The sequence below is a fragment of the Myxine glutinosa genome, chromosome 1 (assembly GCF_964187855.1).
Source record: "Myxine glutinosa chromosome 1, kmMyxGlut1.1, whole genome shotgun sequence".
Lineage (NCBI taxonomy): Eukaryota > Metazoa > Chordata > Myxini > Myxiniformes > Myxinidae > Myxine > Myxine glutinosa.
Window position 1 is genome coordinate 54,884,761 of NC_136261.1, and position 18,278 is coordinate 54,903,038.

General features: G+C 42.7%; 1 protein-coding gene across 1 annotated transcript; it reads left to right on the plus strand.

Annotated features, from left to right (window-relative positions):
• The first annotated feature begins 1,130 nt into the window (after positions 1–1,130).
• Positions 1,131–17,249, plus strand: LOC144889926 (uncharacterized). Its single transcript, XM_078771134.1, has 11 exons — positions 1,131–1,515; positions 2,166–2,280; positions 2,370–2,476; positions 6,618–6,732; positions 6,822–6,928; positions 11,858–11,972; positions 12,062–12,168; positions 16,327–16,441; positions 16,531–16,637; positions 16,847–16,932; positions 17,040–17,249. The coding sequence occupies exons 1-11, from the start codon at positions 1,131–1,133 to the stop codon at positions 17,247–17,249; spliced, it is 1,569 nt and encodes a 522-aa protein (XP_078627260.1).
• The last annotated feature ends 1,029 nt before the right edge of the window (positions 17,250–18,278 follow it).

Sequence of the window (18,278 nt, forward strand, 5' to 3'; positions counted from 1 at the left end):
TGTCCAAGTTCTGCTGAACATAAGGGTTTGAAAGTGGCAAAAAAGCGATTTGTGTTCTGCAGTGATAAACGACACCATTCAAATTGAAACTCGGACAGCACTAGGTAGATCGTACGTCTCCGTCTGGCTGAACAGTTTACGCTTTGTATCCCAGACAGGGCGGATCTGCATCTGAAACTTAACCAAAATCGAATCAGCCAATGGGCACAAAGCAGTGGGGTGGAATCAGGGCAGCTGAAAACAAACCCATGTAATAATATCATGTGATCATTCATTCTCTTTACATCAATCGTTCTCCTCACTTTAATCGTTCTCCTCACATCAAACGTTCTCCTCACTTCAATCGTTCTCCTCACATCAATCGTTCTCTGTACATCAATCGTTCTCTTCACATCAATCGTTCTCTTCACATCAATCGTTCTCTTCACATCAATCGTTCTCTTCCCATCAATCGTCCTCTTCACATCAATCGTACTCCTTACATCAATCGTTCTCTTTACACCAATCGTTCTCTTCATACCAATCGTTCTCCTTACATCAATCGTTCTCTTTACACCAATCGTTCTCTTCACACCAATCGTTCTCCTTACATCAATCGTTCTCTTCACATCAATCGTTCTCTTCACATCAATCGTTCTCTGCACATCAATCGTTCTCCTTACACCAATCGTTCTCCTTACATCAATCGTTCTCTTCACATCAATCGTTCTCTTCACATCAATCGTTCTCTTCACATCAATCGTTCTCTTCCCATCAATCGTCCTCTTCACATCAATCGTACTCCTTACATCAATCGTTCTCTTTACACCAATCGTTCTCTTCATACCAATCGTTCTCCTTACATCAATCGTTCTCTTCACATCAATCGCTCTCTTCACACCAATCGTTCTCCTTACATCAATCGTTCTCTTCACATCAATCGTTCTCTTCACATCAATCGTTCTCTGCACATCAATCGTTCTCCTTACACCAATCGTTCTCCTTACATCAATCGTTCTCTTCATACCAATCGTTCTCCTTACATCAATCGTTCTCTTCATACAAATCGTTCTCCTTACATCAATCGTTCTCTTCACATCAATCGTTCTCTTCACACCAATCGTTCTCCTTACATCAATCGTTCTCTTCACATGAATCGTTCTCTTCACATCAATCGTTCTCTTCACATCAATCGTTCTCCTTACACCAATCGTTCTCCTTACATCAATCGTTCTCTTCATACCAATCGTTCTCCTTACATCAATCGTTCTCTTCATACCAATCGTTCTCCTTACATCAATCGTTCTCTTCACATCAATCGTTCTCTTCACACCAATCGTTCTCCTTACATCAATCGTTCTCTTCACATGAATCGTTCTCTTTACATCAATCGTTCTCTTCACATCAATCGTTCTCCTTACACCAATCGTTCTCCTTTCATCAATCGTTCTCTTCATACCAATCGTTCTCCTTACATCAATCGTTCTCTTCACATCATTCGTTCTCTTCACACCAATCGTTCTCTTCACATCAATCGTTCTTTTCACATCAATCGTTCTCTTCACATCAATCGTTCTCTTTACATCAATCATATTATTTCTAAACATCATTCAAATTTAATTTTACTTTCATTTTAATTTAAACATTCTAATTCTTAATTTAATTTTACTTTCATTTTAATTTAAACATTCTAATTCTTAATTTAATTTTACATCATTTAAACATTCTTGTTTATCCCTCCCCCCTCGTTTCCTTTGTGTTTGCCCTGTACAAGTCGTGGAGCAGACCATTTGTTCCCCCTTCCCGGATCCCCTGATGGTTTTGTCCAAAGAGTTTGGCAACCATTGTGATGTCATTCGTTGCTGGGCATTCACCTCGTTGCTAATGGAAACAAACAGGTTCAGTTGGCCATTCTTTCCTTCAAGGAGAAGAGAGAGAAAAACATCATTTATCTGTTGTTTTCCTTCGAGTTGTTGTGTTTTCTGCTTATCTGTGGAAATCTGATTTATCCCTATTTGAGATGCCGAGACATTATCGTCGAACAAAGAGTAAGTCCATTACTCGAGCTTCCGAGTTCGTTGTATGTAATATATATGGATCGGTTCCATGTGAACGCTTCCATACGTCCATCATTTTTTACTCTCGTGATAAATCGTGGTGTATGAAATTATCTGTGTGTTGTGCAGTTGACCTGTTACTGACACCTTCACCGCCCCTTGCGAACTACGGGGAATCCTCGAGGTACCGGAAGCGAGAAGACCTGAACATGAGGGAGCGGTTCGCTCTCCCAAAGCAGCAACAGTAGGTGTTTTTATTCCACTTGGAGATGACACGTGTAATGTCTTTCCATGTACTCATTTCCGGATATTCTCATTGCGTCCCTCCCCCAGGTTCCCGCCCTTCATCCAGACGCGTGAGCACGAATGCACCCCATCGATGCAGTTACGGAGGTCGTCGTTGCTGAGTGTGAGGTCACATTGTCCGAAGAACGTGCCTGGTAAGTCCGTTCAATGAGATTTGAAGTTTGTATGACATCAAGTGCCGGGAAACATAGTCAGTCACATCGCACATGGTATTCCAGAAGTGCCTGTTTGTTTGTTTGTTTGACTTCTCTGTTTGTAACCTGCTGAATGGAATCCTGCAATATTGATATCAGGCAATTGTGTGTCGGTCGTTGGTTGTTATCTCCATTTGTGGGTTTCAGGAGGTGCAACGGAGTCCTCCCATGACCCAAAGTATCCACCTCTTCTTCGGTAAGGGGATCACGGTTCATGGACCAAGCTGTTCAACTTTTTCAGAGTTTTGTTCCAAGTTCTCTTTTCAGGATCATCACCGAATCTCAGATTGCCTCCAGCTGTAGTTCATTTGTGGTGATATTCCTGGGGATGGTTTTCATAATCTCAGTGAGGTTCTTCTTTATCATTCCTGTTGCTCCAATTATCACTGGTACAATTTCGATGCTCTTCAGCTTCCAAGATCCCTTGACCTCATTTTTGATTTGGCGGCGTATTTCGTCATTTTCTTGACTTCTGCATTGTTTCGGGCAAAATCGCTGGGTACTGATATCTCAATCAGCAATGCTGTCTTTTCCTTTTTGTTCCTGAGTACAATGTCCGGACGCAGTGGTTTGTTTTCTATGTTCACACTCGATGGAATCACCAGGTCGTACCTGAGCATGACGTCCTCCTTTTCAATGATTGGTTCGTGTTTACACGAGTTTTCTGCGACTGGGATGTTTAAATTTTTTTCAGATATGCCAATTAATCACTTTGCTTACATTGTTGTGCCGTTGTGTGTAAAGTTGTTATGATAATGGTTTTTTGCATCGCGAGAGCAGGTGACAAGTACTTTCTGTTTCTGTCTTGCAAAATCTATACTTGTCTGTCTGGCCCAGTCCCGCCACTTTTTTAAATCCATTGGTCTAGTGTCTTTGATCTTGGGCATTTACTATAATTTGTCCGCCGTCCCAGTTGAGCTGACCTCTTCTTCGCCATTACAATGAGCCTTCTTTGTCTACCACGACCTTGTCCAATTCTTTTTTGTATTTTCCTGCTCATTTGTCCATTCTACCAGTTGTTGGTGTATATTTCTTGATATATATTTTTGTATATATACATATATATATATATATATATATATATATATATAGTGTGTGTGTGTGTGTGTGTGTGTGTGTGTGTGTGTGTGTGTGTGTGTGTGTGTGTGTGTGTGTGTGTGGTGGTGTTTGTGTGTGTGTGTGTGTAAAATCTAAAAATCATAGAAAAAACAAGGCTCGCTTGATATCCACAAAATTTTGCATCCACACTGGTAATACCTGGGGTAGCCCCCATTGAAGAATGTAAAGTTATCCCAGAGGAGGGGTAGGGGTTATTTTCGGGGGCGGGGGGTTAAAAATCGGGATGAGAGTTCAATGCTTGGTCAGGATTCAAACCCAGGCTAGAGTATGTAGTATGTGTACCTCCAGGCCATCCTGCCAGCCTAACATAGAAGTGGGGGAGTAATCATACAATAATATATATCATCATGTTTGTTTGTTTGACTTCTATGCACTCCTGAACAACTGGACAGAATGAGTTCAAAGTTGGTGGTTGTAATCACAAGGTGGTTAGGTTCACAAGGAGCAAGGCTTAGGTGGTTAAAAAATATATTCCAAGTGCAGGGTGGATCTCAATTTTTTTTCTTGCTAAACATGTATTCCGAGTTAGTTGTATAGGATATACAGTCATGGCCAAAAATATTGGCACCCTTGCACTTTTTTCAAACAAATCACAATTTTCTCTAAAAACAAGTTGAAATTGAAGTATTTGGTCTCCACAATTCTTTTTTTCACTGTTAATATTACAGAACTTTTGTTTTTGATTCAGAACCTATTATATCCTTTTAAATCAGAAAATAAAAAGAAATGGCATTGATAAAATTATTGACACCCGAGACTTAATATTTGGTAGCACAGCTTTTGGACAAAATAACTGCAGTCAAGCGCTTCCTATCATCATGAATGAGCTTCCTACAGTTTAGCCCACTCTTCTAGTGCAAACTGCTCCAGTTCTCTCAGATTTGAAGGGTGTGTTCTCCCAACTGCTGTTTTCAGATCTCCCCACAGGTGTTCAATGGGATTTAGATTTGGACTTATTGCTGGCCACTTCAGAACAGTCCAGCATCTTGTCTTGAACCATTCCTGTGTGCTTTTTGAAGTGAGTTTAGGGTCATTGTCCTGCTACAAAACCCATAACCTTAGACGGATACCTATCTTTCTGACACTGGGTTAAACATTGCATTCCAAAATGCCTTGGTAATCTCCTGATTCAATGATGCCATGCACACATTCAAGGCACCCAGTACCAGAGGCAGCACAACAACCCCAAAACATCATTGAACCTCCTCCATGTTTGAGTGTAGGGAAGGTGTTCTTTTCTTTGAAGGCTTCATTCTGTTTTCTGTAAACATAGAGATGATGTGCTTTACCAAATAGCTCTAATTCGGTCTCATCTGTCCACGGGACATTCTCCAAGAAGGATTTTGGCTTGTTCAGATGTGTTTTGGCAATCTACCATCGGGCTTTCTCAGCAATGTGGTCTTCCTGGGTCTCCTACCATAGAACCCCCTTTCATCGAGTTGGCGACGGATGATGCGAGTTGAACCTGTCGAGCCTTGTGTCTGAAGGTCAGCTTGAATCTGTTTGACAGTTGATCGAGGTGCTTTCTCCACAATTCAGACAATTCTTCGCTGCAATCTTCGATCAAGTTTTCTGTTGCGGCCATGTCCAGGGAGGTTGGCTCCAGTGTCATGGGTCTTAAACTTCCTGATAACATTGCGTATGGTGGACATAGGAACATCAAGGTCTCTGGGGGTGGACTTGTAGTCGTGAGATTGTCCATGCTTGACTACAATCTTGTGTTTGAAGTCCTCAGACAATTCTCTGGTTTTCTTTCTTTTCTCCATACTCGTTGCGGTACACACAGTGAAACAAAACAGCAGAATGACTCCTTTTCTCCATTCAAACTGTTTGAATGAGTGATTTTCACCCCTCAGCCCAAATTGGGCGAACGGGTATTGTCGTCACGGGTGTTGTTCCGGCGTCTGTCAACTTTTGGTTTCCGTCAATTTCAAGGAGAATAGCTTGTCCGATTAAATCCATTTTTGCAGTGTGTGTTGGGGTTGAGTAGAGGAAGGTGCCTTTCGAAAATGGGCGGGCCGCGATTTTCATTATGGCCGCCACGGTAGCCATCTTGAAATTTGTTTCCGTCAATTTCGAGCAGAACGGCTTGTCCGATTAAATCCATATTTGCAGAGTGTGTTTGGGTAGATTCGAGGAAGGTGCCTTTCGAAAATGGGCGCGCTGCGATTTTCAATATGGCCGCCACGGCAGCCATCTTGAAATTGGTTTCTGTCAATTTCGAGCAGAACCGCTTGTCCAATTAAATCCATATTTGCAGTGTGAGTTGGGGTTGTATGGAGGAAGGTGCCTTTCGAAAATGGGCGCGCTGCGATTTTCCGTCAATTTCGAGCAGAACCGCTTGTCCAATTAAATCCATATTTGCAGTGTGAGTTGGGGTTGTATGGAGGAAGGTGCCTTTCGAAAATGGGCGCGCTGCGATTTTCAATATGGCCGCCACGACGGCCATCTTTAAATTGGATTCTACCATGCATGGGCTGAGGGGTTACGCCCGCTTTGCGGTGCTATTTTTTTTTATATCGCAGGTACCTGCAACTCACCACAGGTGAGTTAAATTCCAAAGTAAAGGAGAATCAGCTGCTTGAAATCTAATTACTTCTAACAACTTGTAAAAGGTGCCAATAATATTGTCTGGGGCATTTCTGTGTGGAATAAGCGAAGATTTAATAATTTGTTCAGCTTTTTTTGTTTTGTTCCACTGCAAACCAAATAAATACATATGTGGATACCAAAGGATGTTTTAAATTCAACAATTTTCTGGAAGAAATGGTGCATTATTTGACAAAAGTGCAAGGGTGCCAATATTTTTGGCCATGACTGTATAAGTCCATTACTCGAGCTTTCGAGTTTGTTGTATATGATATATATGGATCGGTTCCATGTGAACACTTCCACATGTCCATCATTTTTTACTCTCGTGACAACAAATCGTGGTGTATGAAATTATCTGTGTGTTGTGCAGTTGACCTGTTACTGACACCTTCACCGCCCCTTGAGAAGGACGATGAATCCTCGAGGTACCGGAAGCGGGAAGACCTGAACATGAGGGAGCGGTTTGCTCTCCCAAAGCAGCAACAGTAGGTGTTTTTATTCCACTTGGAGATGACACGTGTAATGTCTTTCCATGTATTCATTTCCGGATATTCTCATTGCGTCCCTCCCCCAGATTCCCGCCCTTCATCCAGACGCGTGAGCACGAATGCACCCCATCGATGCAGTTACGGAGGTCGTCGTTGCTGAGTGTGAGGTCACATTGTCCGAAGAACATGCCTGGTAAGTCCGTTCAATGAGAATTGAAGTTTGTATGACATCAAGTGCCGGGAAACATAGTCAGTCACATCGCACATGGTATTCCAGAAGTGCCTGTTTGTTTGTTTGTTTGTTTGTTTGTTTGTTTGTTTGTTTGACTTCTCTGTTTGTAACCTGCTGAATGGAATCTTGCAATATTGATATCAGGCAATTGTGTGTCGGTCGTTGGTTGTTATCTTCATTTGCGGGTTTCAGGAGGTGCAACGGAGTCCTCCCATGACCCAAAGTATCCACCTCTTCTTCGGTAAGGGGATCACGGTTCATGGACCAAGCTGTTCAACTTTTTCAGAGTTTTGTTCCAAGTTCTCTTTTCAGGATCATCACCGAATCCCAGATTGCCTCCAGCTGTAGTTCATTTGTCGTGATATTCCTGGGGATGGTTTTCATAATCTCAGTGAGGTTCTTCTTTATCATTCCTGTTGCTCCAATTATCACTGGTACAATTTCGATGCTCTTCAGCTTCCAAGATCCCTTGACCTCATTTTTGATTTGGCGGCGTATTTCGTCATTTACTTGACTTCTGCATTGTTTCGGGCAAAATCGCTGGGTACTGATATCTCAATCAGCAATGCTGTCTTTTCCTTTTTGTTGCTGAGTACAATGTCCGGACGCAGTGGTTTGTTTTCTATGTTCACACTCGATGGAATCACCAGGTCGTACCTGAGCATGACGTCCTCCTTTTCAATCATTGGTTCGTGTTTACACGAGTTTTCTGCGACTGGGATGTTTAAAAAAATTTCAGATATGCCAATTAATCACTTTGCTTACTTTGTTGTGCCGTTTTTTTTTTTTTTTTTTTTTTTTTGTTTGTATACAAGGTCGAGGCTCGTGAAAGAGCGAACATTAATCACACAGAAAGACAAACCGACACATAAAACATATAACATAGGGAGCGGTAGACAAGATGGGGAGAGAGGGGGAAGGACACAAACACAACATTTGAGAGCAGGGACCGAGAGACATGGAGACATCGAGAGATCTGAGAGAGGGCGAGGGCTTTGGGGGGGGGGGGCGTGGGAAGGGGGCGGTGGGAGAGTTATAAAACATATGGAAACTGCCAGGACTTCCAGGAAAGAAGTTGGAATTTCAAACAAGGTGGATCTGGGGTGAATTAGCGGGGGTAGAAAAGATCAAGATTTTGGATGGGGGAAGATAAGAGATGGTGGTGAACAGCTGTTTTAAAGACCTGGAGGGAGGAGTGGGATTGAAGGGAGTGAGGGAGTTTGTTCCAGAGGCGGGAGAAAAGAGGAATGAAAGAGTGAAGGTGAGCAGAGAGCCGAGATTTCGGCAGTTTAACCATCAGAGGGTTGCTGGCAGATCTTGTGCGACCTGTAGGAATATTTGGGGGACAGAGCACAGAGAGAGCTGGGGGTGCAAGGCCGGAGAGGAGTCGGTAGAAGACAGAAAGACCACCTACCTGCCTGCGGTGAGTGAGTGAAAGGCCCTCAGAGATAGCTTCATCGCGGGAGATTCCAATAATTCTGAAAGCTTTGGTTTCAACAGCGTGAAGCCGAGCTAGGTGTGAGGCAGGAGCACCGGCCCATAGGGGAGAACAGCAGTTGGGAGAACTTGTGTTGGCGTTGGCGTTGTGTGTAAAGGCGTTGGCGTTGTGTGTATGATATATTGGCGTTGGCGTTGTGTGTAAAGTTGGCGTTGTGTGCCAAAAAATATTGGCGTTGTGTGTAAAGTTGTTATGATAATGGTTTTTTGCATCGCGAGAGCAGGTGACAAGTACTTTCTGTTTCTGTCTTGCAAAATCTATACTTGTCTGTCTGGCCCAGTCCCGCCACCTTTTTAAATCCATTGGTCTAGTGTCTTTGATCTTGGGCATTTACTATGATTTGTCCGCTGTCCCAGTTGAGCTGACCTCTTCTTCGCCATTACAATGAGCCTTCTTTGTCTACCCCGACCTTGTCCAATTCTTTTTTGTATTTTCCTGCTCATTTGTCATTCTTCCAGTTGTTGGTGTATATTTCTTGATATATATTTTTGTATATATACATATATATATATATATAGTGTGTGTGTGTGTGTGTGTGTGTGTGTGTGTGTGTGTGTGTGTGTGTGTGTGTGTGTGTGTGTGTGTGTGTGTGTGTGTGTGTGTGTAATCTAAAAATCATAGAAAAAACAAGGCTCGCTTGATATCCACAAAATTTTGCATCCATACTGGTAATACCTGGGGTAGCCCCCATTGAAGAATGTAAAGTTATCCCAGAGGAGGGGTAGGGGTTATTTTGGGGGGCGGGGGGTTAAAAATCGGGATGAGAGTTCAATGCTTGGTCAGGATTCAAACCCAGGCTAGAGTATGTAGTATGTGTACCTCCAGGCCATCCTGCCAGCCTAACATAGAAGTGGGGGAGTAATCATACAATAATATATATCATCATGTTTGTTTGTTTGACTTCTATGCACTCCTGAACAACTGGACAGAATGAGTTCAAAGTTGGTGGTTGTAATCACAAGGTGGTTAGGTTCACAAGGAGCAAGGCTTAGGTGGTTAAAAAATATATTCCAAGTGCAGGGTGGATCTCAATTTTTTTTCTTGCTAAACATGTATTCCGAGTTAGTTGTATAGGATATACAGTCATGGCCAAAAATATTGGCACCCTTGCACTTTTTTCAAACAAATCACAATTTTCTCTAAAAACAAGTTGAAATTGAAGTATTTGGTCTCCACAATTCTTTATTTCACTGTTAATATTACAGAACTTTTGTTTTTGATTCAGAACCTAATATATCCTTTTAAATCAGAAAATAAAAAGAAATGGCATTGATAAAATTATTGACACCCGAGACTTAATATTTGGTAGCACAGCTTTTGGACAAAATAACTGCAGTCAAGCGCTTCCTATCATCATGAATGAGCTTCCTACAGTTTAGCCCACTCTTCTAGTGCAAACTGCTCCAGTTCTCTCAGATTTGAAGGGTGTGTTCTCCCAACTGCTGTTTTCAGATCTCCCCACAGGTGTTCAATGGGATTTAGATTTGGACTTATTGCTGGCCACTTCAGAACAGTCCAGCATCTTGTCTTGAACCATTCCTGTGTGCTTTTTGAAGTGAGTTTAGGGTCATTGTCCTGCTACAAAACCCATAACCTTAGACGGATACCTATCTTTCTGACACTGGGTTGAACATTGCATTCCAAAATGCCTTGGTAATCTCCTGATTCAATGATGCCATGCACACATTCAAGGCACCCAGTGCCAGAGGCAGCACAACAACCCCAAAACATCATTGAACCTCCTCCATGTTTGAGTGTAGGGAAGGTGTTCTTTTCTTTGAAGGCTTCATTCTGTTTTCTGTAAACATAGAGATGATGTGCTTTACCAAATAGCTCTAATTCGGTCTCATCTGTCCACGAGACATTCTCCAAGAAGGATTTTGGCTTGTTCAGATGTGTTTTGGCAATCTACCATCGGGCTTTCTCAGCAATGTGGTCTTCCTGGGTCTCCTACCATAGAACCCCCTTTCATCGAGTTGGCGACGGATGATGCGAGTTGAACCTGTCGAACCTTGTGTCTGAAGGTCAGCTTGAATCTGTTTGACAGTTGATCAAGGTGCTTTCTCCACAATTCAGACAATTCTTCGCTGCAATCTTCGATCAAGTTTTCTGTTGCGGCCATGTCCAGGGAGGTTGGCTCCAGTGTCATGGGTCTTAAATTTCCTGATAACATTGCGTATGGTTGACATAGGAACATCAAGGTCTCTGGGGGTGGACTTGTAGTCGTGAGATTGTCCATGCTTGACTACAATCTTGTGTTTGAAGTCCTCAGACAATTCTCTGGTTTTCTTTCTTTTCTCCATACTCGTTGCGGTACACACAGTGAAACAAAACAGCAGAATGACTCCTTTTCTCCATTCAAACTGTTTGAATGAGTGATTTTCACCCCTCAGCCCAAATTGGGCGAAGGGGTATTGTCGTCACGGGTGTTGTCCGGGCGTCTGTCAACTTTTGGTTTCCGTCAATTTCAAGGAGAATAGCTTGTCCGATTAAATCCATTTTTGCAGTGTGTGTTGGGGTTGAGTAGAGGAAGGTGCCTTTCGAAAATGGGCGGGCCGCGATTTTCATTATGGCCGCCACGGTAGCCATCTTGAAATTTGTTTCCGTCAATTTCGAGCAGAACGGCTTGTCCGATTAAATCCATATTTGCAGAGTGTGTTTGGGTAGAGTCGAGGAAGGTGCCTTTCGAAAATGGGCGCGCTGCGATTTTCAATATGGCCGCCACGGCAGCCATCTTGAAATTGGTTTCCGTCAATTTCGAGCAGAACCGCTTGTCCAATTAAATCCATATTTGCAGTGTGAGTTGGGGTTGTATGGAGGAAGGTGCCTTTCGAAAATGGGCGCGCTGCGATTTTCAATATGGCCGCCACGACGGCCATCTTGAAATTGGATTCTACCATGCATGGGCTGAGGGGTTACGCCCGCTTTGCGGTGCTATTTTTTTTTATATCGCAGGTACCTGCAACTCACCACAGGTGAGTTAAATTCCAAAGTAAAGGAGAATCAGCTGCTTGAAATCTAATTACTTCTAACAACTTGTAAAAGGTGCCAATAATATTGTCTGGGGCATTTCTGTGTGGAATAAGCGAAGATTTAATAATTTGTTCAGCTTTTTTTGTTTTGTTTCACTGCAAACCAAATAAATACACATGTGGATACCAAAGGATGTTTTAAATTCAACAATTTTCTGGAAGAAATGGTGCATTATTTGACAAAAGTGCAAGGGTGCCAATATTTTTGGCCATGACTGTATAAGTCCATTACTCGAGCTTTCGAGTTTGTTGTATATGATATATATGGATCGGTTCCATGTGAACACTTCCACATGTCCATCATTTTTTACTCTCGTGACAACAAATCGTGGTGTATGAAATTATCTGTGTGTTGTGCAGTTGACCTGTTACTGACACCTTCACCGCCCCTTGAGAAGGACGATAAATCCTCGAGGTACCGGAAGCGGGAAGACCTGAACATGAGGGAGCGGTTTGCTCTCCCAAAGCAGCAACAGTAGGTGTTTTTATTCCACTTGGAGATGACACGTGTAATGTCTTTCCATGTATTCATTTCCGGATATTCTCATTGCGTCCCTCCCCCAGGTTCCCGCCCTTCATCCAGACGCGTGAGCACGAATGCACCCCATCGATGCAGTTACGGAGGTCGTCGTTGCTGAGTGTGAGGTCACATTGTCCGAAGAACATGCCTGGTAAGTCCGTTCAATGAGAATTGAAGTTTGTATGACATCAAGTGCCGGGAAACATAGTCAGTCACATCGCACATGGTATTCCAGAAGTGCCTGTTTGTTTGTTTGTTTGTTTGTTTGTTTGACTTCTCTGTTTGTAACCTGCTGAATGGAATCCTGCAATATTGATATCAGGCAATTGTGTGTCGGTCGTTGGTTGTTATCTTCATTTGCGGGTTTCAGGAGGTGCAACGGAGTCCTCCCATGACCCAAAGTATCCACCTCTTCTTCGGTAAGGGGATCACGGTTCATGGACCAAGCTGTTCAACTTTTTCAGAGTTTTGTTCCAAGTTCTCTTTTCAGGATCATCACCGAATCCCAGATTGCCTCCAGCTGTAGTTCATTTGTCGTGATATTCCTGGGGATGGTTTTCATAATCTCAGTGAGGTTCTTCTTTATCATTCCTGTTGCTCCAATTATCACTGGTACAATTTCGATGCTCTTCAGCTTCCAAGATCCCTTGACCTCATTTTTGATTTGGCGGCGTATTTCGTCATTTACTTGACTTCTGCATTGTTTCGGGCAAAATCGCTGGGTACTGATATCTCAATCAGCAATGCTGTCTTTTCCTTTTTGTTGCTGAGTACAATGTCCGGACGCAGTGGTTTGTTTTCTATGTTCACACTCGATGGAATCACCAGGTCGTACCTGAGCATGACGTCCTCCTTTTCAATCATTGGTTCGTGTTTACACGAGTTTTCTGCGACTGGGATGTTAAATTTTTTTTCAGATATGCCAATTAATCACTTTGCTTACTTTGTTGTGCCGTTGTGTGTAAAGTTGTTATGATAATGGTTTTTTGCATCGCGAGAGCAGGTGACAAGTACTTTCTGTTTCTGTCTTGCAAAATCTATACTTGTCTGTCTGGCCCAGTCCCGCCACCTTTTTAAATCCATTGGTCTAGTGTCTTTGATCTTGGGCATTTACTATGATTTGTCTGCTGTCCCAGTTGAGCTGACCTCTTCTTCGCCATTACAATGAGCCTTCTTTGTCTACCCCGACCTTGTCCAATTCTTTTTTGTATTTTCCTGCTCATTTGTCATTCTTCCAGTTGTTGGTGTATATTTCTTGATATATATTTTTGTATATATACATATATATATATATATATATAGTGTGTGTGTGTGTGTGTGTGTGTGTGTGTGTGTGTGTGTGTGTGTGTGTGTGTGTGTGTGTGTGTGTGTGTGTGTAATCTAAAAATCATAGAAAAAACAAGGCTCGCTTGATATCCACAAAATTTTGCATCCATACTGGTAATACCTGGGGTAGCCCCCATTGAAGAATGTAAAGTTATCCCAGAGGAGGGGTAGGGGTTATTTTGGGGGGCGGGGGGTTAAAAATCGGGATGAGAGTTCAATGCTTGGTCAGGATTCAAACCCAGGCTAGCGTATGTAGTATGTGTACCTCCAGGCCATCCTGCCAGCCTAACATAGAAGTGGGGGAGTAATCATACAATAATATATATCATCATGTTTGTTTGTTTGACTTCTATGCACTCCTGAACAACTGGACAGAATGAGTTCAAAGTTGGTGGTTGTAATCACAAGGTGGTTAGGTTCACAAGGAGCAAGGCTTAGGTGGTTAAAAAATATATTCCAAGTGCAGGGTGGATCTCAATTTTTTTTCTTGCTAAACATGTATTCCGAGTTAGTTGTATAGGATGTACAGTCATGGCCAAAAATATTGGCACCCTTGCACTTTTTTCAAACAAATCACAATTTTCTCTAAAAACAAGTTGAAATTGAAGTATTTGGTCTCCACAATTCTTTATTTCACTGTTAATATTACAGAACTTTTGTTTTTGATTCAGAACCTAATATATCCTTTTAAATCAGAAAATAAAAAGAAATGGCATTGATAAAATTATTGACACCCGAGACTTAATATTTGGTAGCACAGCTTTTGGACAAAATAACTGCAGTCAAGCGCTTCCTATCATCATGAATGAGCTTCCTACAGTTTAGCCCACTCTTCTAGTGCAAACTGCTCCAGTTCTCTCAGATTTGAAGGGTGTGTTCTCCCAACTGCTGTTTTCAGATCTCCCCACAGGTGTTCAATGGGATTTAGATTTGGACTTATTGCTGGCCACTTCAGAACAGTCCAGCATCTTGTCTTGAACCATTCCTGTGTGCTTTTTGAAGTGAGTTTAGGGTCATTGTCCTGCTACAAAACCCATAACCTTAGACGGATACCTATCTTTCTGACACTGGGTTGAACATTGCATTCCAAAATGCCTTGGTAATCTCCTGATTCAATGATGCCATGCACACATTCAAGGCACCCAGTACCAGAGGCAGCACAACAACCCCAAAACATCATTGAACCTCCTCCATGTTTGAGTGTAGGGAAGGTGTTCTTTTCTTTGAAGGCTTCATTCTGTTTTCTGTAAACATAGAGATGATGTGCTTTACCAAATAGCTCTAATTCGGTCTCATCTGTCCACGGGACATTCTCCAAGAAGGATTTTGGCTTGTTCAGATGTGTTTTGGCAATCTACCATCGGGCTTTCTCAGCAATGTGGTCTTCCTGGGTCTCCTACCATAGAACCCCCTTTCATCGAGTTGGCGACGGATGATGCGAGTTGAAACTGTCGTACCTTGTGTCTGAAGGTCAGCTTGAATCTGTTTGACAGTTGATCGAGGTGCTTTCTCCACAATTCAGACAATTCTTCGCTGCAATCTTCGATCAAGTTTTCTTTTGCGGCCATGTCCAGGGAGGTTGGTTCCAGTGTCATGGGTCTTAAACTTTCTGATAACATTGCGTATGGTGGACATAGGAACATCAAGGTCTCTGGGGGTGGACTTGTAGTCGTGAGATTGTCCATGCTTGACTACAATCTTGTGTTTGAAGTCCTCAGACAATTCTCTGGTTTTCTTTCTTTTCTCCATACTTGTTGCGGTACACACAGTGAAACAAAACAGCAGAATGACTCCTTTTCTCCATTCAAACTGTTTGAATGAGTGATTTTCACCCCTCAGCCCAAATTGGGCGAAGGGGTATTGTCGTCACGGTTGTTGTCCGGGCGTCTGTCAACTTTTGGTTTCCGTCAATTTCAAGGAGAATAGCTTGTCCGATTAAATCCATTTTTGCAGTGTGTGTTGGGGTTGAGTAGAGGAAGGTTCCTTTCGGAAATGGGCGGGCCGCGATTTTCATTATGGCCGCCACGGTAGCCATCTTGAAATTTGTTTCCGTCAATTTCGAGCAGAACGGCTTGTCCGATTAAATCCATATTTGCAGAGTGTGTTTGGGTAGAGTCGAGGAAGGTTCCTTTCGGAAATGGGCGGGCCGCGATTTTCATTATGGCCGCCACGGTAGCCATCTTGAAATTGGTTTCTGTCAATTTCGAGCAGAACCGCTTGTCCAATTAAATCCATATTTGCAGTGTGAGTTGGGGTTGTATGGAGGAAGGTGCCTTTCGAAAATGGGCGCGCTGCGATTTTCAATATGGCCGCCACGGCAGCCATCTTGAAATTGGTTTCCGTCAATTTCGAGCAGAACCGCTTGTCCAATTAAATCCATATTTGCAGTGTGAGTTGGGGTTGTATGGAGGAAGGTGCCTTTCGAAAATGGGCGCGCTGCGATTTTCAATATGGCCGCCACGACAGCCATCTTGAAATTGGATTCCACCATGCATGGGCTGAGGGGTTACGCCCGCTTTGAGGTGCTATTTTTTTTTATATCGCAGGTACCTGCAAGTCACCACAGGTGAGTTAAATTCCAAAGTAAAGGAGAATCAGCTGCTTGAAATCTAATTACTTCTAACAACTTGTAAAAGGTGCCAATAATATTGTCTGGGGCATTTCTGTGTGGAATAAGCGAAGATTTAATAATTTTTTCAGCTTTTTTTGTTTTGTTCCACTGCAAACCAAATAAATACACATGTGGATACCAAAGGATGTTTTAAATTCAACAATTTTCTGGAAGAAATGGTGCATTATTTGAAAAAAGTGCAAGGGTGCCAATATTTTTGGCCATGACTGTATAAGTCCATTACTCGAGCTTTCGAGTTTGTTGTATATGATATATATGGATCTGTTCCATGTGAACACTTCCACATGTCCATCATTTTTTACTCTCGTGACAACAAATGGTGGTGTATGAAATTATCTGTGTGTTGTGCAGTTGACCTGTTACTGACACCTTCACCGCCCCTTGCGAACGACGGGGAATCCTCGAGGTACCGGAAGCGGGAAGACCTGAACATGAGGGAGCGGTTCGCTCTCCCAAAGCAGCAACAGTAGGTGTTTTTATTCCACTTGGAGATGACACGTGTAATGTCTTTCCATGTATTCATTTCCGGATATTCTCATTGTGTCCCTCCCCCAGGTTCCCGCCCTTCATCCAGACGCGTGAGCACGAATGCACCCCATCGATGCAGTTACGGAGGTCGTCGTTGCTGTGTGTGGGGTCACATTGTCCGAAGAACGTGCGTGGTAAGTCCGGTTTTCATCGAGAAGGGTTGCTTGTATGACATCAAGTGCCAGGAAACAGCCACATCGGACTTGGTATTTGAGAAGGCCTCTTTGTTTGTTTGTTTGTTTGTTTGACTTTTCTGTTCCTAAGGCTCACCTCACACGGCATTTGTATTTAACATGATTCATGACATACTTTCTTCCATCTTTGTTTTTGTGTGTATGTGTAGCTCTGAACGAGAAGTCCTTCCTTCCAAAAACGGAACGAATCCTGAAGAGGGAGCAGCTCAGTCGACCAGTTCTACATCCAAACATGGTAGGTTTCCAGAGGGAAGATACGATGAGAGAACTTTTCATCCAATGCACGATGATTTGCATCATTCTGTTCCTCATATCTCTGCAACTCTTTCCGGGTGTGAGCAGAATCACCGGTCTTTTCTTCCTACAATTGAAGACAAGTTGAAAATTTCAGGACCCAGACCTCCAGAAATCCCCAAGCCAACCCATAGATTGGCCATAAATCCACCAAGGAGACGCCGTCTACGCCTGCCTTCGATAACCCCACAATGCGATGTTGGACAGGAGAGAGAATGTGCAAAACTCCCAAACATCTGGAATGGGTTCCACATGTGATGTTATTACCACAAAATGCAACAGGTAAGACTTGAGCCTCCAATCAACGAGGTTGAAGAAACAACATCTAAAAAATCACTCTTCTTCCTCAAAATCGGGAAGTAACACAAAATAATTTTGATCACTGTGTTATAATTTGTGGCAATTAAATGATAAAGATGTGTTACTTACTTTAAGATAATATTTTGGACAAAAAATGAAGATAACATCCATCAAAATAATGAGGGGTAGAGGAGAACGTACAAGGTGGACAAAATAATGGATACAGAAGCAGACTCAAAGGGAAAGAAAACTGGGAATTTGGAAGGAGGTAGGGAATAACGGGAACAGAAAATATCATGGCTTTGGATGGGAGATGATGTGAGATGGTGGTGAACGGCTGTCTTGAAGACTCAGAGGGGAGTCTGAGAATGAAGAGAATGCGGAACTTGGTTCCATAGGTGGGAAAAAAGAGGAACGAATGAGTTGCGGTGAGTAGTGATTCTGGATTTTTGGAGTTTCACTGGAATGGGGTTGATGGGGGTACCATGTGCACCCTGCAGAAATGTGGGGGGTAAGGAGGGGATATAAAGCATGGGGAGAGCACAGGATGCAACACCAGGAAGGAGGTGGTGGAAGACCTGTCTGTGGTAGGCCTATAGAGTCAGCTTCGTCGCAGGATATTCCAATATTTTTTAAGGCCTGGGATTCTGGGTGTCAATAAGGTCAGAGGGAACAAGACCAGAATGAAGGCAGTTGAAACTAGAATGGCGCTCGGTGGAGAGCACACACACCTCCATCGGTCTGAACAACTTTAACATTTTGTATTCCACTAATAGGTCAGATCCTGATCCGGACATGAAACAAAATATAATTGGCTTATTCTTGTCACTTAACCAACTCTTCCACCAAGTTTTGTCCTGTCATCCACAACTTTTTGAAATATCGTGCTCGATATAATTTATGGACTTTTGACCCAATGGTGAAGAATCACTTAAGAAATTAAATAATTCTTGTATCAGGATCCGAATTCCGTTCTTCACCAAAATC

What these genes read in the sequence shown, in the direction of transcription:
- LOC144889926 (XM_078771134.1), top strand. Translation starts at nt 1,131, where the DNA reads ATGAATCGTTCTCTTCACATCAATCGTTCTCTTCACATCAATCGTTCT. An exon ending in GCTCTCCCAAAGCAGCAACA is followed by an intron (nt 2,281 to 2,369) that starts GTAGGTGTTTTT and finishes TCCCTCCCCCAG; the next exon opens with GTTCCCGCCCTTCATCCAGA. An exon ending in TTGTCCGAAGAACGTGCCTG is followed by an intron (nt 2,477 to 6,617) that starts GTAAGTCCGTTC and finishes TGTGTTGTGCAG; the next exon opens with TTGACCTGTTACTGACACCT.